The sequence below is a fragment of the Cervus elaphus genome, chromosome 30, assembly GCF_910594005.1.
Source record: "Cervus elaphus chromosome 30, mCerEla1.1, whole genome shotgun sequence".
Lineage (NCBI taxonomy): Eukaryota > Metazoa > Chordata > Mammalia > Artiodactyla > Cervidae > Cervus > Cervus elaphus.
The window spans coordinates 36,374,752-36,402,437 of record NC_057844.1 but is presented as its reverse complement, the minus strand read 5'-3'; the positions used below and the strand labels follow the sequence as shown (position 1 = coordinate 36,402,437).

Sequence of the window (27,686 nt, the reverse complement as noted above, 5' to 3'; positions counted from 1 at the left end):
TTAAGTATAAGACGAGTGAAGGATCATTTAGAAAACTGAAAATAGAATACTGTGAGATGACTAATAGAAGTATATAGTGTACTTGTATACGTATTGTGTTTAGAATGTAAACAAACATGGCTGTGAATGCACAAAACCTTCCAGATGGATGCACAAGAAACTGTAACCATGGCTGCTCCTGGACAAGGAAGCTGGGTGATGTGTAGACAGCAGCAAGAAGGTTTCACTGTGCACCAATCTGCATCTCCATGTTTGTGTATTAGATGCATATTATTCAAAAAACTCAAAATACACTGGATTAGTTTATGCATCAATAGTATTTGAAGGCCTCTTGATTTTTATGAGATGTTAATGCTTTCTAATACACAGTGGTGTGACAAAGAACAACTTCCAGGTCTCCAAGAAGGACCTGAATGCCGCTACAGTACACAGCCTGCACTAAACAGGGCTTATTTCACCTCTGGTTTCCACACTGTCTAATGCTGGCCATTAACCAAGTATGAATTAAGTAAGTTATTTAAATGTGCATTTCTAATGAATACAATGGCAGTATTCTTGAGCCTTAAAGGTTTAGCTGTATTCCACTATAAGACTCAGTTCACCAAAGCCTTCAAGTTCAACCTAAACATCCAGAGATGTGTAAAGGGTGTATCAGCCCCTAAACATCAGCCCATAAACTATATACATGTGTACTGGTCAACTATCTGCTTCACACTTTATCAATTGGTGCTCACTCTGTTGATGACTGTCAGAATTCTCAAGCCAAGATCATTTCCTAAGCTGAATGATTTTCCATACTCAGCACCCTTTCTAGATGTCACAAGAACTTGAAGAGCTCCATCCTGACCTCACTGCTCTGTTCCTGCAAGTTGGTGGCACCAAAGTGGTATACCGGATTTGGGGTTCAAAACCAGTCAATCTTGCCTTTCTTCCACATAATCTCCCCAACATTCAATTAACCACCACCTTCTGACCATTCTGTAATTCACTGATATATCTTGATTTGATTTCTACTTTTACTCTCCAATCCTTTTCCTGATCTCAACAGGCTGTCTAGCCTGCAATCTGAGTTTAATCAAAGTTGTTCTTCCACAAGCCAGGTAACCTTTATGAAATACGAATCTCAGGACTTACTCTCTTGCCAATACACTCCTTGTGGTTATCATGGAGTAAGAGCTGACTAGTTTTCCAGTCTCACTTTGGCTAACTTCTCACTTCATACACCTTTATTCATACCGAATCCTCTTTGATAACACCTGCTCCTGAAACAAGATGCAACTCACCCTGGAGACAATACTGGGACATCTCTACCTCCCCAAACCTTGGACACACTCATGAAGTAACTCTCCCCTTATGTTTTGAAGGGTCCTCTAACCCTCCTGCCCTGAACAAAAACATTCCCTTCTCATTCATAGTTTGCAAATCCTTCCCAACTAGTTTATCTTATTTCCATCTCTCTTCTCCAAACTCCCTGTAACAATTCTGAACAGGTTTCACACGTACTGTACAAGTCGCCAAGTGTCCCCAGCACTGCCACTGAACTGTTGCGCACAGCAGGTGATTATTTCACATGAGCACACACTCTAATAAGCCCAGCACAACAAGGTGCACTCTTTTCTGATAAGACTCCAAGACTTATTGTGTATTCACACATGCTCTCTTGAGTCCTCCCTTCTTCTGCTTCCCAATTCATGTAGATATGACCAATCTCAACCCTGCTGCTGTTCACGAGCAGTCCCTGCACCGCACTTTAGTTCCTGTGCTGTACTCGAACCGCAAGAGTTGAAGTTGCTCCAGAACATGAACACCTTGTGTCCACCCCACACTGGCTCCTTGGCCTTAAATGAAGCAAACACTTTCTGTATGGAGCTAACAGACCTTCTTCAGAACCAATGATTCAGAATTACCAGCCACTTCTAGTGAATACCTAGGCTTTATCTACATCTAACAATAATGTGATCCCTTACAATTCATTTGTGGGCCCTATACGGTTTTTAAAGAATCATTTATTTCATTGAAAAATATAGTATTAGAAAAAAAAATATATAGTATTAGCATATATCCAAGTATCATGACAGCAATAAAATGTCTACATTAAATTAGCATTTTTAATACCTACATCATGATGTGATAAAATTCATTTAAAGAAAAAAAAGCAAAATTCACTGTAGCACTAGCACCCATGCTGAGTGTACGTGCACTCACACACCATCCAAAAGAAAAGAACTAGTAAGGGACAAACTGGAAGAGAATTGTAGTTAACGGTCACGATGAACTGTCCAGGGTTCACTTAATGCTGATCTTGCCAAGCACATGCCAAGAGGAACACATGGATCCAGAGGAGCCCTGGAGTGCCAAGGGGCCCACGGCTGCTGTGGCTGTTCTGACAGCTCGGGTGGGAGCAGACAAGGCCAGCCTCAAGATGGAGCCACGTAAAGACGGTGATGAGGAGCAAGGGAAACTGAGGAAATGTTCAAGATAAAGGTCACTGGGAAAATTTTATGAAAAACTGAGATAGTCCAAACACCTAATTAATTGGTCTTAAAAAACAATTCTCTTTCTATACTAATAAGTATAAAAGCAGGAAATTGAACCATAATTCAAATAAATGTAATAAAACATATTTGTATTTCAAATACTACGTATTCACTATATATATAAAAAAATTAAACATCTAACTCAATTTGATTGTATTTATTTGACCTTCCTTAGAAGTTAGGACAATATACACACAATTGTTAACATGATGATTTTTACCTGAAATGGCACTATATTGTAAACTAGAAAAAAATCTTGATCCTCTCCAACTGCATTTACCTCCCAACTTTTCAGCAGCTCTCACGTCAGAGAGCAAAGAAATCTCAAACCAGAAAACTGCTGCTTGCAGGTCCCCAGACTGTGGCACCCCACCCACTCTTCATACCCTGCCCACATTCATCTGTCTTCACCATAGAGCACCTAGTGAGAAGACTTAGAGAAGCCAAAATGCAGGGACTAAGCATTATCACTATATAGTTAAGTTTACTATATAATCTAGAAACATTTCAAAACACCATTTCAAAGACAACCCAGAAAAGCAAACAATGACCAGAAGTAATTTTTAAAATCCCCAGATCCATCCAATTGAACAGTAATAAATGTTAACCAAAAAACCACAATAACGGAAGCAAACAAGTGAAAACAGGGTGCAGTGAAAGGGAGCCAGCAGCCTTAATCAGGGTATGGAATAATGACTCACCCTTGAATAGGAAATAAAACACAAAAGACCAAAAAAGAAAAGTTTCTTCAAATTGCATATTACATGCTTTTTCTCCTCCCAATATCTGTACAAACTAGTATCTCAATCTCTTTTTTGATACAGCACCCAACTTACTAAACAAAGCCTGAGAGGAACAACTATTCCCTTCAAAACAGAGCATTACTGAACTATTTCTCCTGTAAACCATAACCACGGAGCCACCTTACAGTTGTCACTGGAGGAATTATCACCATCAAGATCTCTGGTCCACTGGAGCACACATGACGATCACGCTCCCTGATAAGCTGTTCTGGCCCACTTGTCCCCTTCTCTCCAGGGCATACCAATGCCACGAAAACAAGAACGGAAACTTCAAAAACCAGAAGCCTTTGGTTGACATTCAATTAGAGAACACCAGACTCTCCTGGAGAGGACAATGGCATCCTGCTGCCCTTTTTCATGAATGCCTGGGGCTCCTCCAGCACCAACCTCCACTGCATGGGGCTCAGCCAGTCACAAAACTGCACTGAGAGCCTTTTTAACTTAAAACTCGTACCAGCAACCTCACCTACCCAGGCTCCCCTCCGTCCATCCTGAATCACTCCCTTTACATTCTCCCTTCTTTCCCAGCTCCTCACTTTCTTTTTAGACATATTTCTATAGATGCATGTAAGGGCATATAGTCTCCCAAACTCTATTACACACGGGGCTTTGCTCAAAGTTCTGTCTGCTCTTCTTGCTCTAACTCCCCACTGTGATGACAGCTAAGAACTTGCCAGTTCTCACCACGTTTCTCTCACCATTCACCAGACTCCAAACTCACAGCAGGCAGAGACCAAGTCTGTTTTCTTCATTATTTACACACAGGCTAAGACAAAAGCTGCTTAAAAACTGTCTACTGAATGAATAAGCAACTTGGGAGTCTCATCCACACACATGAGCTGCAAACTCTCAAGTCTATGCCATTTCCTCCTGGATATCTCCTCAGACCAGTTCAAGAAATAGAAGTGGCAACTGTGCCATGATACTGGGAACACTGATACAAGATAAGTAAAAGGCAAGTACAACAGACAAACAAGCCCCACACGCTGACGAGGCGACAGGAATGAGAGAGGTGGTCTAGTTCTGTGGGGAAAGGATCCTCCTCAGAGACCCAGGGAGACAGGAGCCATCTCAGGGCTCAGTGAGCAAGGGCAGAAGGACGGTGGGACAGAAACACGAGAGTAGGTCAAATAATGCCCATGGCCGAAAAGACAGCAGGGGCTCTATTAAGACAGAACTACTGCATCTGGCACAGGGTAGGAGCCTTTTAGAAGGAAGCACAGAACATTATATGGAGAATAACTGCAAGGACAGTAAAAGCAGGACCAGCCTGAAGTGTACTAAGTCACCTTCAGTGATAAAGGACAAGGCTTTTCGAGGTCAGAGAGAGAAGCTTTATAGTCTTTAAAACCCCAACAAACCACTGTAGGAACTCAAATCCAAAATATTACAAAACCCAGTGGACAGCCATTCTCTCCCTCAAGCAGCTACAGCCCATGCCCAGTCCTGAGCACTTACCTTCCATGTCTCAGCAAACGGCATCACCACTGGCCCAGCACTCAGACCAGATGCCACAAGGTCACCAGCAACTTCCACAAGGTCACCCTAACTTCCTGCTCCCACCAGATCACTGCAGTCGGCCCTGGGCATGCGCAGGGGGCTGGTTCCAGTACCCTCAAGACACCAAAATCTACTATAATATGGCAAAGCATTTGAACATAAACCATGTTCATCCTCCTATATGGTAAATAACTTTAGATCACTTACAATACCAAATATAATGTAAATATTATGTAAATAGTTGCCTATGACAAATTCAAGTTTCAATTTTTGGAACTTTCTGGAATTCCCTTCCCCCCCCCCCACCCTCACCCCCCATCTTTTCAATCAACTGTTAGTTGAACCTGTGAATACAGAATCCAGGGACACAAGGGCCAACTGTGGTCTCAAATCACACTCTATGTGTAAAATACTTGGCTGGAATCTAACAACCCTCATAAATACTAAAGATCTTTTCAAGGAGCATGTGTAGCTGGGGAGGGGGGTAGGGAATCAATGGTCTATGTGGTCCCCTGGCTTTCCATTTATGACCTAGCCTCTCCTGTCCTGACACCCCCTCACCTCAAACTCAAAACTTAGCAACCTTTACTTCTTCTCCACCCTGAATCCTGGCCCTGGACAGCTTCTTGTTAACTGCTCACTGCCCCAGAGTCCTCTCTCCAGCTCCCACCTAAAAATCTACCCTGGGCAAATACTTACTCACCTTTAAGTCCTGCTCAAAAATGATCACCTTAGTGAAGTCTTCCCAACATGAGTGGATATTCGCTTCTGGGTTTCCAGAGCACTTCCTAATTGTTTCATTACTACCAACTGGCCTAATAGTTTGCTTAATCCCAAGAGGGCAAGTGCCATATTTTGTTCATTTTTGTATTCTCATTAGTGAATACACAGTCTGTCTTACAGTTGGTGTCATTCATCCACTAAATTTAGTAAGGACTTGCCAGGAACTGAAAATATATCACTAATTGACAGATAAGGTCCCTAACTTTCTCAGAACTGACATCCTAGATTAAATGGAGTAAATAAATGAAGAAAATTTCATAAAGTTTTAGGAGAAATCTTACATGACAAAGCGTCTTCAGGAGTTAAGAGTAAATATTTTATAAAGAAGGTATCAGGTAGATAATATACAAAAGTAAAGGGAGTAAAATGTGTATCACTACTTCCTGAGAACTGGGAGCTCAGCCGTCCTGGCCACTCCTGCACAAACACCAACTGATCATACAAGAACGCTGTCCCACCCTTACACCTCACGGTGAGCATACACTCAGCAAACCCTCAACCTCAAGTTATTCTTTCTAAAAGATAAAAATAAACAGATTCATAACTACAGGCCATGTAACAAGGATTCGAGGATTACAATCATGCAACGAAAATAACAAAATTTGACAGTTACTATCCTAGATGAGCATTTCCCATAAGAAAAATCATGCAAACAACAAAAGAAATTCTAAATGTCATAAAAGCAACACTGAAGGGGAAAAAAAGCAGCAGATGAAATTAGCTTCATAGTATGCTTTATTTAACTGAATATATCCAAAATATCACCAATCCAACAAGTAGTCATATGAAAAGCTGAGATAGTTTATTCTTTCTTCATACTAAGTCTCTGCAATTTTGTGTATATTTTACACATCTACTTCAAATGGCAAATTTTCTTCAATACTTATATATTAGGTTTCATTAAACTTAAGATGCAAAAGTAAATTCACATATCCAAATTATCCAAATATGCTTACTACTGCATTGATAACCGAATTTAAGTTAATTATAATGCAATTAAAACCCAGTCCCAGCCTCACCAGTCCTGTTCCAAAGACTCAGCAGCGACCTGTGGCCGCGACAGGGGACAGTGCGGCTCCCACAGTGGACTGACTGTCCCACTTCCTCGACCACAACTCTGTTTCATCAGTACAGACTACATTTAAGAGGGTTCTGTCCCTTTATTTCCTGAGATGGTCATTTCCAGTCTCCTTGTCTAATAAAACAGCTATCATTTTCTCTAGTCATCTCAACCATCTGTCACTGAGTGTCTTCAGATCTAGAATGCAAATGCCAGGGAGCTGAGGGCAGGAGTGCCTTCAGCACAGCTGTCTCTGCAGTACCCAGGCTGCAGGACACTACTGCCAATATCCAACTGCTGAAACCAGTCTTGTTTACATGTTGCTAAATTATTTAGTATGTGTATTATATGGATATGACCTAGAAAAAAAAAAGGATGACTAGATATGTTGTGTCAGGCAGTGTTCTTCCATATTGTTCAACTAATTACAAGATAATTCAAATTATCAGATCTGTATTTTTAACCCAGAGAAATCATCCAGTCATTGTCTAAAAGATCATAATGTGAATAACTTGGCTTACCTTATCTCTAACACTTGAAGCACAAACACTAGGATATATATTTAGTCTTCCTGAAATATAAACACATTACATTGCAAAGCAGAAATTAAGAATCTGAATAGGTATTTTCTATATTGTACTTCACAGCCCCCCAATTTGGAACATGTCATTTTCCAAGAACTTCTGATCTTCCTCCTACATATAATTTACAAGATTTAATGGCTCAAGATAAAGGCCCATTAAGCATAATATACAGCTAACAAGCAAAAAAAACAAGGTCTCTTAAATTTTCCTAATAAATCATTATGCATAAATCATAAAGCATCTGCCTAGTGTGGGAGACCTGGGTTCAATCCCTGGGTCAGGAAGATTTCCTGGAGAAGGAAATGGCAACCCATTCCAGTATTCTTGCCTGGAAAATCCCATGGACGGAGGAACCTGGCGGGCTACAGTCCATGGGGTCGCAAAGAGTCAGACACGACTGAGCGACATCACTTTCACTTTCAAGGACTGCCAGCCACAGGACTTCAAGTCAAATCTTGGCTGAAGAAAACTAGCAATAAACATTTACACAGGAAAAACAAATATATCTAGAAATCTATCCATATAAATTTGCTTTAAAAGATGGATGAAACAAAGCTTTCCTCTCATTGACCTTCATGAGAATTTGTTTGAAAAACAAGTTAACAAGCCACCCTACGATAGGAGTTGAGCCTCTTAAGTTCTGGACTCCCAAGGAGCAAGGAATCTGACTCCTTAATGGGGTCTGTGGATATGAGGGCTTCCTAAACTACAGTTAACACTCCTTCCTGGAGCCACACCCATTTCTGGCTCCCACACACACAAAAAGCTTGGTTGAAGTGGATTTCTGGTGTCAGGGTTATTAGTCTGGAGGGAAGCAGGACAGAGAGGCACCCAGGAGACAGCTGGACTACACGAAGAAACAAGTCTCCACACTTGTTTTCTACGCAGATATTCTTAATTAACATATACCACAATGTTCTAGAAACTATATTCCAAGATATTTAGAAGGCTGCAAACCAGGCGATTATTTCTTTGCACTAACATAGTCACAATTGTTTGGAAGAAACTATTGTTAATATATTAACTATGTGCTCTCATTATGAACCAGTTTGATTATTTCAACATACTATATAATTTTAAATAGATTTTTAAATCACATATTTACGTAGCATACATCACTGTAAGGTCTCACAAAGCAGGTTGTAATTCTTATCTTAAAATTACTTAACAATTCTCATTTACTAAACTTCCAGATGGGTATCACTAAATGTGTAATAAGAATTGAAGCTGCAAAGCAAAAGAAATTACATTTAGTAAATACATGCATGGTCTGAGAAAAAATAATTTATCAAAACTTTATCCTCAATCTGGAAAAGCAAAAGATGAGCTCACTCACAAAAGCCATCATTTCATCAAAATAGTATCATTCTATTCATATTCACCAGGATGGGAAGCAAATATCAGCAGTTTTCTAGAACCTTCACCGGTCATCTGGCACAAGCACATTCAAATACACTGGCACAAAAACAAATTATTACACTGTTTCAACCTCATACTGGTAAGGATGGCTGAGAATCAGTTAAGTAAAAAAACTTTACATTTTCAAAGTGTGTTTTTCTCTATACGCCCTCTTCACTTGAACTAACTAGGTTTATGAACACACACACAAGAAAATCCTACTTCAAAAAGAGTATTATGTTTAAGACTCAGCATTCAATAGCCAAGCCATAGCCTGATAAGAATAACAGACTTTTTGCAGTTCTTGCCAGTTGGCAGAACCTGAGAAAGCTTGAGAGTGTTTTGGTTTCTCATAATGATTGGCTAAGGATTCTACTCAACATACAATGTACCAGGAAAATCCTCTATGCCACCACCACCAAAAACCACCAACCAAAAGAGTTTCTGTGCCTCTTCAGAGGAACACTTTAGAACAGAGGTTTTAAAGTGGGGTCCCCAGACCCAACATATGGGTATCACCTGGGAACTTGTTACAAATGCCTGCTGTTTAGCCCCACCTGAGACCTGCTGAATCACAAACTCTGGAGTGGGGCCCAGAAGTCTGTTTTACTGAACCTCCAGGTGATTCCGGTGCATAATTAGCCTGAGAGCCATCAATTCAGAGGGACATCCACGACTACTGTAATTTATAGCAGGGGTTTTTCCCCCCACTGTTGTATCTCAGTGCTGGAGAAGGGTCCAAAATACAAGAGGACCTCTCAATACATAACTGGTACAACAAATAAATATAGTGAAATTCTCAATGACAGCGCTCCCATAAACTCTTTTTTTCTTGTCATAAAATGATATATTTATATTAGATACCACACCATTTATCTCTCAACCCAGTTTGCTCAGTTTGCTAAACTGTTGGCTCCATAGTTATTCTGTTTAAAATATTCTAACCACAGGCATAAAAATGTTAATATTTTAACCAATTCAAAGAATGAACATTATATAACCACTGAGCAAGTTATTACTGTTTATAACACTAAAAAGGTCAGAAATTATTAAGAGAATCACTATGTGAAGTTGTTTAACATCTTTTTAGTACATAGAGAAAAAAAGTCACACTTGTAAATCTAAGCAATGTATCATAGTTGATATTAATTTACATTATCTAAATTAAAACATACCTTGAGGAGAACTTAACTAAAATCATCCTGGCAAAATGTACAATGAAATAAGATGGTTTCTCTATTCTTATGTATTAGATAATATGAATAATTTGCAAAAAATAATTTTTTAAACAAGCATCCAAAAATGAAAATGTACATAACTTGCACAGAACATGGCAAGGATAAACATACACAAAGCTTCATTCACAGAAGCCTGGTTCAATGACACTTTGCAAAAAAGACGTCAGAACTCGAAGAATGATTCTTAAAGATCCACTGACAAATATGACATGAAACATTATAGATTCCTACGGCTTTTTATATTATTTAATATATATAGTCTACCTTAAACTGAGATATATAACACATAATAAAAATGAACTTGATTCTGTAGTGACAATTTCAGAGCTAGAAACAAATTCCAGGTATAAACATTAATTCCAAAGCCTTCAACATGCCATTTAAGACATATCGTGCACTTACATTATTACGGAACCATTCAACACAGGGCCCTTGTATTTAATGAGTAAATTAAAATCATTTATTTTTTATCCTTTTTAAAAATTTCAAGAAAAATTCACGTATTCAAACTATATACACTTCATTCTACCTAATCCTAACAATTCAAGTCAATTTTTACACAGAAGTGAACTGCGTGAAACTTGACATTTTACTTAGAAGCAATACCATCTCTTTTGAAATTCACTGCTTTAATTCGGGATGACAAATTGTAATTTTAATGAAGATTTTTAAATGAACAGTCAACAAAATCTGAATAGAGGAGTCAGTAGTTACAACACTGATTTAAGCTATAATACAATATACTCGGAAAAGAATTTTTTAAAATACGCATTACAAACTCTGGCTACATTACTCTAAGAAATGTGATGTTCTTCATTTAGAAAATGAAAGTTTCTCATATTGAAAGTATCACACAAAAAAAAGTACACACTGCTAATCCCACCAGGTGAATAAAAATATACCCTAATAATAGGTTTCAACCAAAAGGAATCCTTAAAGATATTTATAATCTAAACACGATTTTATAGAAAAAGACAAAAGGTCAAATAATATTCCCAAGGTAACACAGCACTTGGACCTTTAAATAAAGATTCAAACTTCAATCAGTAATAACGTTCTTCAGTAATCAAGACCCTTTGAAACAAATACCCTTTCAAGATATTTTTTCCTATACTCAGAAGATAGTGCTATTGATTTAAAAAGAACTAATGTAATACACAACACATAATCCTGATTTTAAAGATCAGAAAACTTTTTAAAAAATCAGATTCTATAAAAATAGTGAAATTCTTCACCATTTTCCCAGAGTGACATTCTACAAATTACTTAACCACATTCAACCAGGAAACTGTACGCGGACTTCATTATACACACTGGAGAAAACCCGTATCTTATACTACTACGTTTCCCTTTTTTTTTTTTTTTTTTTCGTTTCCCTTTTTTTAAAAATTTAGTAATGAAGGGTACTGGAAAGGAAACAATGCTCTTGAAAAATATAAAACTACTGTTAATTTATTTAACCATTATTTGTTTACAATGAAATAACCCATGCTGGGCTACATATACCACTTAAGAGATGGCCTGGCTACTTACTCTGAAGTAGCCCCTACCCTGACCCCAGGAGTTCTTGTGGAGGAGCATCTAACCAACTAGGAAGTAAAAGACAGGGCAACATTTACAATGCTGAAATCTAGGAGTCAGGAATGTGCCTTATTCTTGAAAGTAAGTCTGACTTTAAAATCACTGTTATGCTCTCAAATTTCAGGAATATAGTTAAACATATTACTACATATTATAACAAAACTCTTAACATACCAAAAAACCCACATTTAAGTATCATACTACTCCCTAGTAAAGTGTCTTTTTCATTTCTGACTAGCACCATTTGACACTAAATATTAAAAATTTTTAAGGTTTAAACACACATTTATCACATTCTTCCACAAACCATCTCCATTCAATCACACATTTATGTTCTCTCATTCATAATCTAATTTGTAATTATAAACCCACCCCCTAATCATTAATGACTATTAATTCATTGTGACATTTAGCAGTTATTAGAGTTTACACATAACAGCAACTTTCTGAAACTTGTATGTTCGACAAGTACATTTCTGAATAAAATGTGATAGCATAATTTCAATTAGTATTTGAGAAACAAAATCCAATTCAGATACTGTCAGTGTTGATCACTGTTCTATTAAATGGCAATTCTAGGTAAAACAAATATTTTTCCCACACTATTGATACTGTAGGATTCAAAACAAATATTTAATATCTTCCAATGAATGCTCAGCACTGATTTTAAGCATAAAAAATCCCAAAACTCAAAAATAACCAATTGAGCTTTATGAAATACAAGTGAACCGACAGCTTTTAAAAAACAGAATCTATCAAGAAGAAAATGAATACATTCATTCTCAAAATAAAAACGGAGAAATTAACAAAATACATTGCTAAAATAAAACAATTAGGAAAATGGGATATTCGTTTTATTTTGTGCATGTTAATAACAGCATATGAAACCTAAATCATGCAGACTTTAAATGCAGTGTTTCAAATCATTACACAAAAAGAAACATGTTATTGTGATGTTATACTACTAATAATGTTTCATATCTTTTTAAGAAAAGAATTATGGGAGTATGGATGACAAAATCACACTTATTTAGAAAAGCTAACACTATTCTTTATTTTTATATCTACAAGTTTTAAGAAAATGGCATTCAAATGTCTTCCTTGGTATACTTTTCCACAAGGAAAAATAATGACTGAGCCACAAAGTTGTTTAACTGGACAAAAACACTAAAAACTTGAGTAACTAGGAGTTCACAGATGCTCCACTTGACTCACTCAGAAGCTGACTGTTCCCAGGGTAAACTTGGTAAGAACTGGAACAAGGACTTTCTCGATGAAGGGAAAAAGCTGTGTAGAGCTCTGTTCTTGGAGCCAGAATGAGCCGGACACTAGAATGTTCAGATTAGGGCATCTCTTTGTGCAATGCTTTCAAATGTTCTTGAATGAACTGTACGTAATTTCACAGCCTTGGCCAAAGTTAGCTTGGTATTAACATCAAGGACAAAGTTTCTCCCAATCTTAATTCAGTTTTGAAGCAAAATACAATACTAAAAATTACCTAAAGATTTTAGGAATAAAAATACAGATGACGGGAAAGGTCTATTCAGGTGCAGCAGATATCACTTAAAAATTATAGCTGATGTTACAACTCCCCACACTGCAATTAATGTCACAAATCATAACAAATTACACCCCTTGCCAACTCACATTCACAGAAAATGTGATGAGAATAGTCTATTATTTTATAATCTCCTTATCATGTTTTCAAAGATTTGCCAAAAACAATAGAATGTCGAAAATTTTGGAAAATAATTCCATCCATATTGTGTCTAAAAAAATAGTACATAAGAAAACTCTGATACAAAAGCATGCATCTCAAGCATGCCTTATACTCAACTGCTTTTATGCAATCTTAAGTAACCAAACTTCTTTCAAAGGATGCCTTCCAGCAAAAACAGAAACCACGCCTGGGTAATATTTACATACTGCTCACTTTTTTAAAGCACATTGTTCTTCAGAAAAATGCTAAAAGCATGGTACAGTAACACACTGAAATGTTATGTGAGAAGTAACTGCTACAACCAATGCCTGACACCTTAGATTTGTGGCTTAAATACATGATTCCTCAAATGTAATTTTAAGTTAAACATGGCTAACATAAAAATTTAAATATAATGTGAACTCTGTTTTGTAATAAAAATCCTAATGTGATGTTTCTCCATACTATTGAAAATCAATCTTCAAAACATAATTGACAGGAAAGAGATCTAATCTGACTGCCATAACACTCACCACATGAACCGTATTTCTAGGAGACAGGCACACCTTGCCTGTCCGACAGCAGAGCCTCCTGAACATTCACGGCCCTGCAGTCAGGCTACCTTGAACATTTCTGGAAACAAACATGCTCAAGAAATGCCCAATTTCTTTTAAATACCACAGCAAATTCCCAACTAAAATCCTAGCTAACGCTATTTATTGATTTTAAAGAAAATTTAAAGAGTAAGATCTAGATATTGACACCAAATAAATAACAGCCGATAAGATTAAAAATAGATATTTTATAAGCACAAGAGATTTGCCTTCAAACATTTTTTTTTCAAGATTCAAAAGATTTATTTGGAAAACTCAGCACAAGACAAAGATATCCTTAATATTCCTCCTCAGAATATTTGAATATTCAGAATCTGTATGAAATGTAGACAGCAACTCTGATTTCACAGGACATCAATGGTGCATACAGGTGTAATCCCCACACCCTCCCTCCCCCGCGTGCTCCTCTGTCTGCCCCTTACTGACATCAGTTTTCACTAAGCTATATTCAGGGCAACTTGCACAAACTAAAAAGCAGAAAATCATTGTCATTTGTAAATGGCTGGGGTTAGTTAAAGCAATCAAAAGTATAACCATTACAGCAAAATTTAATAAAACTGTAAGAGAATACCACTAATAACAGTTTAAAATTATCCAAGATGATTTCTTTATTGAGATTAACTACACAGAATTCACAGTACTGTGGCATACTTATATTTAGCTAAAGTCACAAACACATTTGAACATTCACAATGATGAGTATCATCATTACCATTCTAATCTACAAAGCTTATGAATAAAGAAAAATACAAAAACTTCAAGTATTTAAAAAAAAATTTTAAGTCTACATACAATAACAATAAAACTTTTATTCTAGGTAACAGGTAAAAGTTATTTTTCTCCTCTAAACAGTCATGAATAAAAGACTGTCTAGTATCTACGACGCTTGTTAGGGCCTTCGAAGTTGGCCCCTTGGCTCCCTCTACCAAAACCACCAGGACCACCACTAACAGGGCCTACGCCACTCATCGGTGCTTGAGGGGTTTCAGAACCTGTTCTACTACCCATAGGTGATCCCATCTGAGACGGTGGTCCTTGCGGAAATCTATCATTGTGCTATAATACCACATAACAAATGTGAAGTCCATTTGGAACACGCCAAATATAAGTGACAAGAAAAATTGGCACAATCCCAAGTGGTGGTGTCATGAAGTTCAGCAGAAAGTCCAGCAGAATCAGGATCACACATAGAAGGAAGAAAGGAGCAATTTAATTAGTTACTATGTTTTAAAAATAAAAAATAAAAGAAGCATCTGAATGAAGAGTTACATTTTGCTAATGCTATGCCCCCAATTTCATGAAAAAAGAACTGATTTTACAAAGTGAATACCATCTTAAACCTAGTTATTATTTTACTGTTCTGATCTCTCTTTTTATTTTTATTTATTTTTCTCTTGGCCATGCCATATGTGGCTTGTGGGATCTTAGTTCCCTGACCAGAGAATGAACCCAGGATCACAGCAGTGAAACCACACAGTCCTAAACACAGACTGCCGGGGAACTCCCTCTCTTTCATTAAAGTTTTTACTGCATGTAACAGTTTGGTTAATAAACGTACTGTGTTTTAAAAATGAGAGACAAAACTGAGGAGCAGCATCACATTGTTTGAAAAAGTACTGGGTTGGCCAAAAAAGTTCATTCAGGTTTTTCTGTGCCATCTTATAGAAAAACTCCAACAAACTTTTTGGCCAACACAGTAAATATTATAAAAATTTCAATATAATGCATTTAACATAGAAAGTACATATAAAAACAGTTATAGTTTCAGTATGAAAACTTTTCACGGTGCTTTTCTGTAAAGACTATTACTGGGAAAATAGTTTTTAGAAGTCAACAAAAGGCAGAATTAAACACGAATTATGTATTCTGAAAAACTTCACAGTAATAACTATATATCGTAATCTCAAAGGTTGGACAGAACTCCCTATAAGCAGTAATAAAATACCACTGTGAAAGACTAAGGGGGATATTTAAATAAACGTTACCATTTCTGTGTGAGGTAGAGAAAAGCAGACCTGTTACTTTTACTAAGTCTCTGCTGATTACATACTACACAAAACTTTAACCAAATTATTTTTACAAGTTTTTACTAGCTCTCAGACACTTTACTATGAAATTAGCCTCCAATGAAGGACACAGGTACACTGATCAGTATGTAACACCTGATCTGATCACAGTCAGTATTACGTTACTGCCTCCTTATCTGTGTAGATGCTCATTTTAAAAACCTGTTAGCATATCCAGTTTGTCCAAATTCTTAAAGGACTATATTTAAAATAAATAAAATTTAAAATAGAATACTGCATCCATCAGTTCTAAGACCCACATTCACTGCTTGCGTCTCTTGAGATCAGGAGGGTTTAGGGCTGATGGCAGGTCTGAGTCTTAACAGCAACACCTTCTCTTTCTCAGCAGCAATGCTATCTTCTATTCCAAAACTGAGCTTCCTTTTTCAAATACACAGTCAACTATTTCCCCTTTCTTAACGTTACTTAGGACAACCATTAACAAAAACCAAATAAGAAAATGTTTTACCAATATAAAGTCTCATTTAAATAGTGACAGACTTTAAGGGAAAAGAAAAATGCTATCAGTCTTGTCACTGATACTTAAATTATGAAGTACAACTGAAAAACGTTTTTATAATATGTAACCCAGACAAAGATAGCTTCACACTCTCAAATCAAGATATGAAATTGCCTAAATTTAGTAATAAATGTAACTGAAATTACTAAGTCTATTCAGTGAGAATGCAATATAAGTTTAAAATATACTTTAAAACTTTAATGTAAATTTTTTTTACAGTTAAATTCTCTGAAATTACTTGTAAGTGATCTTTTTAAAAAAAGACAGAAAACTGTTTTCATACATATTGGGGCTTCATACCTCACCAAAGGTAAGGAATTCAGAGGAGAAGAACACAATCACAAAATACTAGAATGCACACTGAATGCTGGTTAAGAGGTGTATACAAATGAAAATCACTGTAAAATGACTGTAATTAACATACACATCTGTTATACACTCATATGCAAAAGTATGCCGTGGATCATAATCCTAACTCTTGAGATAATAAAAACCTGCCTCTCATAAATCAAAACCTACGTTCATAATATTACCTTTTCTTCATTGGACATTGATCTTTACTGACAAAACAAATGATGCCAAATTATGTTAAGTGTGAAGTTACCTTTGGGGCAGAAGTAAATTCTACTTGATAGAATCACAATAATGTGCATGATACATTACCACTGCTCCATTATCTGGCATCATTGGAGTTCCCATATTTGCAGCTCCTTCTGGCCCCATGGCAGGACCAGGACCCATTGGCGGGCCAGGAATAGTTCCTCTGTTGTTCATATTCATACCCATCATTGCAGGAGGACCTTGGTTACCAGCAGGTGCTGGGCTAAACGCATCTATGCAAAACAATCTATACTTAGAGCTGTCCTATCTTAGTTGAGTAAACATTTAAAATTTAACAATACTTAGGCAATCTATATAACAAGAATATTATCAAAATCATTTTACTTCCTTAAGAATGGGACACTCAATTATTGACTCTGATAGAGCACTACATTTGCTAAACAAATGTACATACAACAAATGAGAAAACGATCAATTATTTTATGTCTGAGACTATCAAAGCTTGAAAAGTTTTCTTTATAACATCAGTATTATTTGCTGTAGTCTGCTTTTTAACCTAATAAATACTCCCTTACGAGTGAAGAAAGTATGACAACTCTCTACCAGTTTAAATTAACAGCAAAGGATTAGCACTTACAAAACCACTTAATTTTCTTATAGTTATGACTAAAAATACTAGCATGTAAACTATACTAAATTGTGATGGGAGAAACCACATCCTCATATATAGATTACTGTGGGTGTGTGTATGTGTATATAGTGTGGATGTGTGTGTGTGTACATTATAAATATACACACACACACACACAAAGTTGATTGTAAACAAATTGACTTTTACAGTTATTGAACATCTCCCAAAATTACAGGAGGTACTTTTTATATAGAAATATGCAATAGAAACAAACTAAAAAACTGAAATGACTCATCATGACAAAACTTATTTCTAAAAGCAAATGCAACCAAATACAGATAAAATATTGATACAGCTATTTGAATTTTTTTTTTTGACATACTGACATTCTGGAAATGAGAACAGTTGGATACCTCAAATTTTTTTTCATCAAGACATCCATCCACCTGCCTCATGTTAACTACAATAATGTTTAAGCTGTAATACAACATTTATAATGTCTTCAAATACATTTTTAGGTATCCTCTTGGAACTTTTAAAATTTTTTAACTAGTTATACTTATCATTAAAAATTCATGACAAAGACTGAATTTTCTTCTAGTATTATCTAGTTAATTTCATGACATTCAGAACTCAATTTCTCAATAACACATTATAATAGGAGTGGAAGTTGTCATTCAAATTCACAATTCAGTATCCAATGAAGCTCAACTTTGCACAAGGCTGAGTCCAGGAGCAGTTGAGGGAGGAAGTCTGACTTCCTGTCGTCCCTGGCAACACACTCTGTGGCTCCTTCTGAACCCAATTCCCAGACCCCAACCACTTCCTGGAAAAGAAGTAGTTCCTTAATCCAAAAAGTTCTCACTAGTAAATCTACACTTGAACTATCCAACAATGTTTCTATTCCCTTAGAATAGCTACAAATCAAATTTTTACTAGACTTCTACAACTTTTCCCACAAGCAAAATGATTAAGGGCAGAGGCATGATCCAGGAGGAATCCTACCTCGACTTTCCCCAAAAAGAACAGATCAAGGATTATGGTTGTTTTGTTTTTTTTCTCCTTTTAATAAAACATAATTATCACACCTAACTTCTAAGATACAATATAACTAATACACATATGGGTATAATTAAATAAAAATATTTTCAAGTATCAATAGTTGAAGTACTCTTATTTTTAGTAATTATGTTCTTCTACCAGATGACTGTAGTTAGACTAAATGCAAAGATCTAATAAGGAATGTTAGAATTATCTGGTCCCCTGAAAAGCAATTTTATAAACTGTGTTCCACGTGGAGTACATGGTAACACACCAGAAAACCTACTGTCACATTTCATCTATGTAGCTTGAGAGAATATGACAATTTACCAACTGAACAGTGACATTCAATGCATGATAAGGACTTAAAAGTCGTAACTCTCACTTTGAGGATAAACCCTCACTTTGAATAAAATGTAAACAGGAGAAAATTAAATGGAGTGGATGTTAGGGGAGCTAATTAAGTGTTAAAACATGGTTATTTAGTGAATAAAATGCCATCAAAACTTTTAAATCTCTTAAATTCCTAACTAAATAAGAAATCTAAAAGTATATTCTCCCATTTCTTTTAATAAAGTTGCTCATCAAATCAGACTGTTTTCATGATCCCTAAAACATCAGAAATATCTCAAATTTGGTTCTGATGTTAATGACAATCTAATAATTATAATGGCATTTCAAACTACCTGTAAATGGCATTTCAAACAACCTCACACTGAAAATCCTTAAATCCACCTAGATTATATAATACACCAGTCCACAATTCACTCTGAAAATGATATAAACACTCAACTACTTGTACATCACTATACCCTCAACTGTACTACCTGATTTAAAATTTCTCATGTACTCTTGGTTCTCTGATTTTTTTCATGTACCACACTGTACTACAATTGTACTACACAATTAAGTTTTTTGGGTTAAGGGCCATGTTTTGTGCTTCCTTTGCATCTCAGAGATGGTCAGTAACTAGTTTCTTTGCAGGTAAGAAAAATAACAAAAGGAAACAGCAGTTGTCTTAAATGATTTAGATTAGCTAATTGGCAAATGGCAATAAACTGGCATGGTGGGAAATGGTCGGTCATGGAAAATGCTCGACCTACATATTAGACGCTTTCAGATTTCTTATTCCACACACCGTGCATACATTCTAAGCGCAATGTGGATCTCCTCACTGGAAGTGCACTTGACGTACTGGAGTGTTAAGGTGATGTAATCCTTGCAACAGTATGTACATTTGACTTATGTAGATTTAACCTCAGCTTCTGAGACAATGTGAAACTAATATATAAAACTTAATTATTTATATAAATCTCAAAAGTATGACAGTTAAAATTTAATAAAACTTATGAAAACATCCCACTTATGCTTCTCTTAGCTTATTTACTTGGTATTGCTCCCCTTACCACCTGGGTAGACAAGCAATCAATATTAAAGTGCTACCATGAACATTTTCTTAGAAACTTCACATCAATTCTAAAGATATACATGAGCTTAAATATGTAAGATATATCTCATTTACTTGACAAGTCACACATGTCTCCAAACAGTGCATTTCTGTGCATGATACTGTGGGCTAGGGCAAAATAAGTTAAACATTCAGTAAAATGAATAAAAATAGCTTCAAAGTTAAGCAAAAAGTTGTGTTAAAATAGAAATGTATAAAATACTCTCAAAAAGTTTAAAGACACTGTAACTCAGAAGCTAGCAAAATTCCAACACCAAAAAGCCAATTGCAGGGCATGGAGTTTGATTTTTAAAAATACAACAACATAGCTATATTATACCATGTGATGACTACAAGTTTCAGGTTGTTAATCAAAACCTGTTTACAGGTTTCTTTCGTTGCATCTATTAAAACATAATACATCTGTTAGCCTTCAAATAAACAAAATAAAATTATTCTTCCTAGCATGTATTTTAAATATACTGATTTTTTTCTCAATAAATGTAGAAAATTTCACCACTTACAAATGTTGGTTTCAAATTTTGTTACTGACATACCACAAATAGCATGTATAGTTCCCTGAAAAATGACAAGTAAGTGACAGAAGCCTGTGCTTCAAATCCCTACCTCCCATGTTTATTGCTCCACGGGGACCCATATCACCCATTCTCATTTCCTGTTCTCTCTGTAAGTAAACATAGTTGTCACAGTCAACCTATCGATCTTAGGACTTAACATTTCCCATCTAAAATTAAAAAGAGAAAGATAAATTGGGACATAATGTTCCATTAAAACTTTAAATTTCCAACATCATTTACTTAATAAGAACACTGAAAAGAAACTTCACTCTCACAGCCTTAATTAAACATATTACAAATGCTTAGGGCATCCAATTTATATTTCTATATATTACCAGTGAGTAATACATAAAATCTATTACATGACATTTTTAATGTTATTCTTCCAAGAGATCATAGACACACGCCTAGATTCTAAAAGAAAAAATCTAGTAATAATAACCAAGAAGACCAATTATTTCTCCCACCTAGGTCTCTAAAGTCTTAAAACAGAAATGACCATTACCACTTACACATTCAAATGTATTCAAACACACAATACAGCTGTGGGGCCCTAAGCCAAAAATAAGGTTATAGACAATTTTCATTTTTGCAATACTGTAATTCACCTTTGCATTTTTCTTCAAGTCCTCTGGTATTATTTCACCAGGTTTTTCAGATATACCATAAAGTCTCCACTACATACAAGCAATTATTGAAAGCTCAACATAATATTGCTTCCTTTATCTGAATAAGAATTTTTTTAGAAACTGAAATAAAGTGTTATCACACAGTCATCAAGTTCTGAAACAAAATGCTCTTGAGGTTACCTATGACATAAAAGGCCACACAAATGTACAAAACATCTTAAGTTTCAGTACAAAAACTATTTCCTAAAAACTCATTTACCAACAGTTACATAGAACTAACTTCAGTGAAATCTCTAGTTGAAATTACTCAACATATTGTAATTGAAATTTACACTATTATTTAATGATCTTTTCCAATACCAGACAAGTGTTACAAGTAGCAATCATAAAAAAATTCCAAGTGAAGTCTAAATCTACAGAAAGCATAATTTTCTTACTTTCAAAAGCAGTTTTATTAGAACGGGTTGGTTTTAAAATACTAGTGAAAAGTACCTATAAAGCTAGAAATGAAGGAAATAAAAAGCCTATAATGGAGAAACACCACTACGCAGCAAGTCAACTGCCCATCTAACCTAAGGTAGGTGCCTCTAAAGCTAACCCATAAGGAAGCTACGACACAAGAAAAACACCACTTACATAACAGTTCCATGAAGAAATGTTTCTCATTGCCCAGAAAATCTGAATACTAAAGCTTTCTCAAAGTAAATGTTTAACTTTCCAAAAAATAAATGTTTCATCATAAAACATTTGACTATTAACAGGTAGTATTACTGACCAGCAAGAAAGCTAGACTATTTTATAAAACTGATTACCAATTAAGTCATGTAATTCTGAAAATATAGGGAAAATACTATTCTATAATCACACTTCACACTATTATCAATAAATTAAGCCAAGCTCTCATTTCCTCAGCGTAGAGCCTTCTGATAATGTGTGGACTCTTTCAGCAAACCCAAAATCTTAAACGTTATTATTTACAGGAGCTACTTCTTACAAAGAGCTGGCTGTGCTCCAGTACCAGAGTAAAATACATGGATTTTATGGTCCCAACATGTTGGAGGGAACAAAGGTTTAACTTATGTTTTTACTCTTGCTTTGCCTTAACTATGAAAGACTAGGTAGGCAATAGCTAATCACTGACAGACAGTAATTATTAGTCTCACTGAGACTTCAATTTTCAATCCCCCTATATATTCCAGCACCCATACTCAATGCCTGCGATTCATGATGGGGCAACAGAGAATCTTTTTTATTGTTTAAACCTCTTTATGATTTCAGCATTACCTGTCACCTTCTGAAACAGTGTTTATCTTTATCATTCATAAAATACTTTTTAAAAAAACGTTATTAGTCTGCTTCCTTCATTAACAGAGTTTTGTGGAAAGCGTATTAACATACTGAAGAGATCTATGGTTTTAAGCCAACTATTCAACAGAGGCCGAAACAGTCCCCTTTTGGTGCTCTGTTATAAACTAGTTCCAGTTCTAAAATATCTTTAAATGAGACAATCAGAATGTCATAATAGTCTAAGGTAAGCAGGTCATTGGGTTACAGTAACAATTCATGCTATGTATTACACCATTTTTCACTAAAAATGCATAATTTGTTATTGCCCTAAAGAAAACTGCTGAGTACTATTTTACATATAGCTATAATCACAAGATTAAGAGATAATACAGATGACAGATCAATTTTTAACTAATTTAGAAAAAGTGAAATTTTCAGCTCCATAGTAGTATTTTAAGGTTATTGCAACTTTCTATAAACCCACTGCTACATACTTCTAGTAAAATGCAAGAGGCAGGGATAATATCTAAGGGTAAGGTCATCAAAAGAAATTAGGACAGTCCTTCTCATAACTTGATATATTGAATATCAATAAGGAGAAATCACTTGAAGTTCACTGTAACTATGTACCCATCCAAAAACAATACAAAAGACCCTCACCGCTTCTGCAAATCCTTCTATTTTAAATTGGAAGTGATACATGTGATATTTTTATAATACAAATTTTAATGACACTTTATTACTTAACCAAAATTATCATGGTTTAACAGGCAACAACTTATATGTAAACAAAATCTCAAAAGATTGCAGTGCTGTATAAAAGGAGAAAGCTAGGATGACAGTTTTAATTAATTCAACAAATCCTCACAGCAACCCTATGAAGTAAGGTCAAATGTCATCCTATTTTAGAGGTGATAAACCTGAGGCCCAGCATTATTCAATAACTTATGTAGGGTCATACGTGTAGCAAAGTGGTTGAGCTGACCTATAAAAATCTGCCCAAATAGAGTTCATGGAATTATCTTCTTCACAAGGCACCTTCATTCTTCAAGAATCTCATTAAGGACTAACAAAAGGCAATGGTTTTTAATATGTTTTTACCATATTATTAAGAAGGTGTTCCTTTTGATTTTAAGAATTACGCATATGTATTTTTGAAAACTGGTTAGTGAAACATGCTTAAATACACAGTTGACCAAAAACAAAAGTACAGTTGATCCCAGAGCCATATTGTATCAAAGCAACAATTCATTAACACAAAGTTCTCAAGATGTGGTTCATGGAGTGAAAAGATCTCCCAAGACACACCCAAGATGTGCACAAACTCAAAGCTACTTCATCAGAACACAGTTCTGGGCTTTCCACTTGAGACACTCTAGGGCATGGTGCAAGAGCAATGGTGGGCAAAAATCCTAGTGTTAAGAGCACAAAGCAAGGCATCTGCACTCAATTTTTACTAGTAATCACTGTACTCTTCACATTACAATTGCAGTTAAATAACTTCAGTCACGGCCTCCTGGGCCAGAGCACATGGAAAAGACTAAAGATTAGATTGTAAGAAAAGAAAATAGAAGCCACATTTCAAAGACCTGTATTTTATTTTCATTCGTTGTGGCTGAGTCAAGGCATATGGGATCTTAGTTCTCCAATGCAAGACCAATGCAAGCATGGAGTCTTAACCCCTGGACCACGAGGAATGTCCTTAAAGACCTGCAGTACAGGTACAACATGGGTCAGAAACAGCTATCAGTTTGTTTCACAAAACATCTCTGAATTGTGCGCAGATACTTGGTTGAGTAGGTCAGAACCCTGTCACGAGACAGGTGAAAGGGAAAAAACCCAGTCACGGTATTTTCTCTAGCAACAAATGAGATGTGGTGATCAGGGCAAATGAAGCCTATCAAATGGGTGACATCAGTCAAAAGACAATTCTGGCAGGGCTTCAGAGACGCAGCACATCAGTTTTTTAAAAAGGGGTGTCGAATTTATGTGGAAGGGAAAGTAGACTATGGCAAATATATGGATGAAAGAAATGTGAGACGATAAGCAACAACAATTACAGCTGATATTAAATTTCTAAGTGACCAGACAAAAGACAAGGAATAGAATGAATGATTCTTCTTTGGCCATTGTGTGGTACAGTCTTATTTCCAAATCATGACAAACAGTATTTACACTTGTATAAGAACAAGAATTAAGATACTTTTTTTTAAGATACTTTTATATATTAAAAAATAATTTCAACTATGAACACCTGGATGAAATAGTAAAACAGATTAATTTTATGAACTTTCTATCTTTAGGTACATGTCTTTAATTATTCTATGCAACAAAATAGATGTCTACATTAAGAATTTCTGCTGCATTCTGAAATAGGGTGGCTATTTCAAGAAAACCACTGCTGTGACTGGGCTGCAGCTGAGTAAGACACATTTTCTTGGAGCAAGATTATTACTTGAGACAGCATCTGACAGACAAGCAGATTACTGACTTGTGTAATTTCTTATGAGTGGTTGGTATTAAGAAATGTGACTTATTTTAATTTTGTATAACAAAATATATTAACATTTAGATAGTTGGTGTAACTCAATGGATCACTATTTTTCTGTTTGGTACATTACAAACTCATGCATAGGAAAACAATCCACTCATAGTTAAGGTAGACTAATGGATTCTAATGCAAAAGAGTACTTTTAAGAAACTACTGCTTGTCAAGTTTCACTGCAGTATCAAACAAGAATATTTCAATTATCTGAAAAAGTTAAAATATATACACTTGTCTCCATACTTATCCATGTGAAACCAGGTTTTCTTCATGCTCTTTGACCAAAACAGCAGTTTGCAATAGGTGGAATGCAAAAGCAAATATGGGAAGCCAGCCATTTTCTTATAAAGCCCAAAATTAAAGAAATTCACAATGGAGTAAAACAATACCACTCTTCCCACTACACAAAGTAGAGCACTAGAGAAATTTGCAAAAACTGTAAAATAAGGCCCCTCTTTCCACTACAACACATTTCTTCTAAATGTCTCTTTAAATTTCTCATATGGCATTGATATAATGTAATTAAAACCTTTTTGGGGTCCTCAATAATTTTTAATAGCTTTTAAAAAAGGTTTGAAACCAAAAAGCTTAAGGACCACTGTTTTTATGTTCCTGTCAATATTTACTCATGAAAAGGTAAAGTAGCAGAAAATTTGCACTAATGTAAATTAACTAAACCAATATACCTTAATGTAGAACTTGATATTATTTTATGGAGAATATTGACTTTTTTCCTTAAAACTCAATATGCTAAAATATGTATATGAATGCCGAGGGTTTAGGAAACAGTAAACTAAACAAAAACTGACTTTACATAATTATCAGCTGGAATAACATTCTGCAAGCAATGACATGGTGTGTTCACCCAATACAATGATCAATCTATGTCCTCGTCTGAGTGAATACAGTTCCAACAGCTACAATCCTCCTCCTTTAATCCATGAAGTCCTCTCTCGGGTATGTCTCGAAAGAAATATCTAAGGATCACGATGTGCCGTTTCAGTTCCATGTCTTAATAAAGAAAATGCTAAAAATCCTGAAATAAAATTTTCAATCTAAAAGAAATATAATTCTTAAGAAATGTGTAAATTCTGGCAAGTAACAATATTCAACCTATCATTAAATATTCCTAGAATTTTTCCTAAAAATAAAGTTTTGTTTTTTTTTTTTTAACATGCACACATTTTTATTTGTTTTTATTTATTTGTATTCCAAGAAATATCTTGGCTGGTGGGACCCTGACAGAGCCAGCAGAGTCCTTTGAAGTATAGGGCCCATACTACTTCTTTGAGTTGAAGAAGTGAGGACAAAGGGACTAGATCCTTGCCTTCTAGGGTTATGAGCTCCTGACTCTGAGTCAAATATTGGGGAAAGCTGACAGGTGAAAGAAATCAAGATACTTTTAAAGGGCAAGACATCCTTTCCCTCTTATATCTGGGATAAATGTCCCTCAGTCTCAAGCTCAAAGAAATGCTTCACCTTAACTTAAAGTCACACAACTGGTGGGTGATGGAAGGGCACTTCACTCTGTACTCCAAGATCCAGGATACAAAATTTCTGTCTTTAAAAAAAAAAAAATTTATTGGAGCATAGTTGATTTACATTGTGCTAGTTTCTGCGGTCAGCAAAGCCGACCATAGCCTACCAGGCTCCTCTGTCCATGGGATTTTCCAGGCAAGAGTACTGGAGTGGGTTGCCATTTCCTTCTCCAGGCTAAAAATAAATTCTTGTAGCACATGGAAATGTATCTTTTCACTAGAGTTTACATACAAGAATAACTAGACTGTTAGAGAGTCAAACTTTCATTACAGAAGACAAACTGTCACCATCTAGAAATATTAGGGAATAAACATATTTAGAAACAAGAAAGGAACAAAAATCAATTAGGTAAAATATTTAAAGAAAAATAAAATCACAAAAAAGGTAGGCCACTTTGCCAAGAAATTATCCACTCATTTAAAAAGCATTGTTATTAAAAGGTGTGCATCAAGAAAGTAATCTTCTAATAAACTAAAATGGGAAATAAGAAATGTTCCTATTAATAGAACTCAAATAACAGCATGCAAACTTTCCAACATAACCAACAGAGAAAGGCATGGAAGACTTAACACTTTATATTCAAGTAATAAAAAACAGCATTTTCCATGACATTATATCATTCACTGCTATATGGGGAGGGGGGAAAATATTTTAAGTAACGTAAGACAACTATTAAAATTAAACTATACAGTATATTTTCCATTCAATTTGAATGCATGCATTCCCAAGTATCTACACCCATGAGTATGGAGGAAACGTTCCTCAGTTTTATGACTGCCAGAGTGAACCATTAATTCAACACTTCCTTAGGGAACCACAAAGTAAGAAACAGTTATCAGAACACATCTATTAGACTATCCAAAATCCTAAACAGTGACAACAGGAAATGCAGGTGAGGTCGTGGAGAAACAGGAATTCTCATTCTTTGCTGGTGGGAATGCAAAACAGCATGTTCACTTTAGAAGACAATTTAACAGGTGTTTGGTTTTTTTTTTTTTTTTTTACAAAACTAAGCCTCCTCTTACCGTACGATCCAGCAATCACA

General features: G+C 35.5%; 1 protein-coding gene across 7 annotated transcripts in view; it reads right to left on the bottom strand.

The window, feature by feature from the left end:
• PSPC1 (paraspeckle component 1) overlaps positions 1–27,686 on the bottom strand; it is a 73,489-nt gene that overhangs the window by 13,669 nt on the left and 32,134 nt on the right. Inside the window, exons 7-9 of one of the 7 annotated variants that reach the window (XM_043891538.1) lie at positions 20,691–20,748; positions 17,047–17,216; positions 14,016–14,853 (exon numbers count right to left, since the gene is read on the bottom strand). The exons of 4 other annotated variants lie outside the window; for them this stretch is intronic. In XM_043891538.1, the coding sequence (XP_043747473.1) occupies positions 14,668–14,853; positions 17,047–17,216; positions 20,691–20,748 (414 nt within the window). In that variant the 3' untranslated portion in view covers positions 14,016–14,667. Of the gene's footprint in view, positions 1–7,204; positions 7,255–14,015; positions 14,854–17,046; positions 17,217–20,690; positions 20,749–27,686 lie in introns of those variants that run through there. 2 more of the 7 variants (XR_006338786.1, XM_043891539.1) reach the window with 2 other exon arrangements.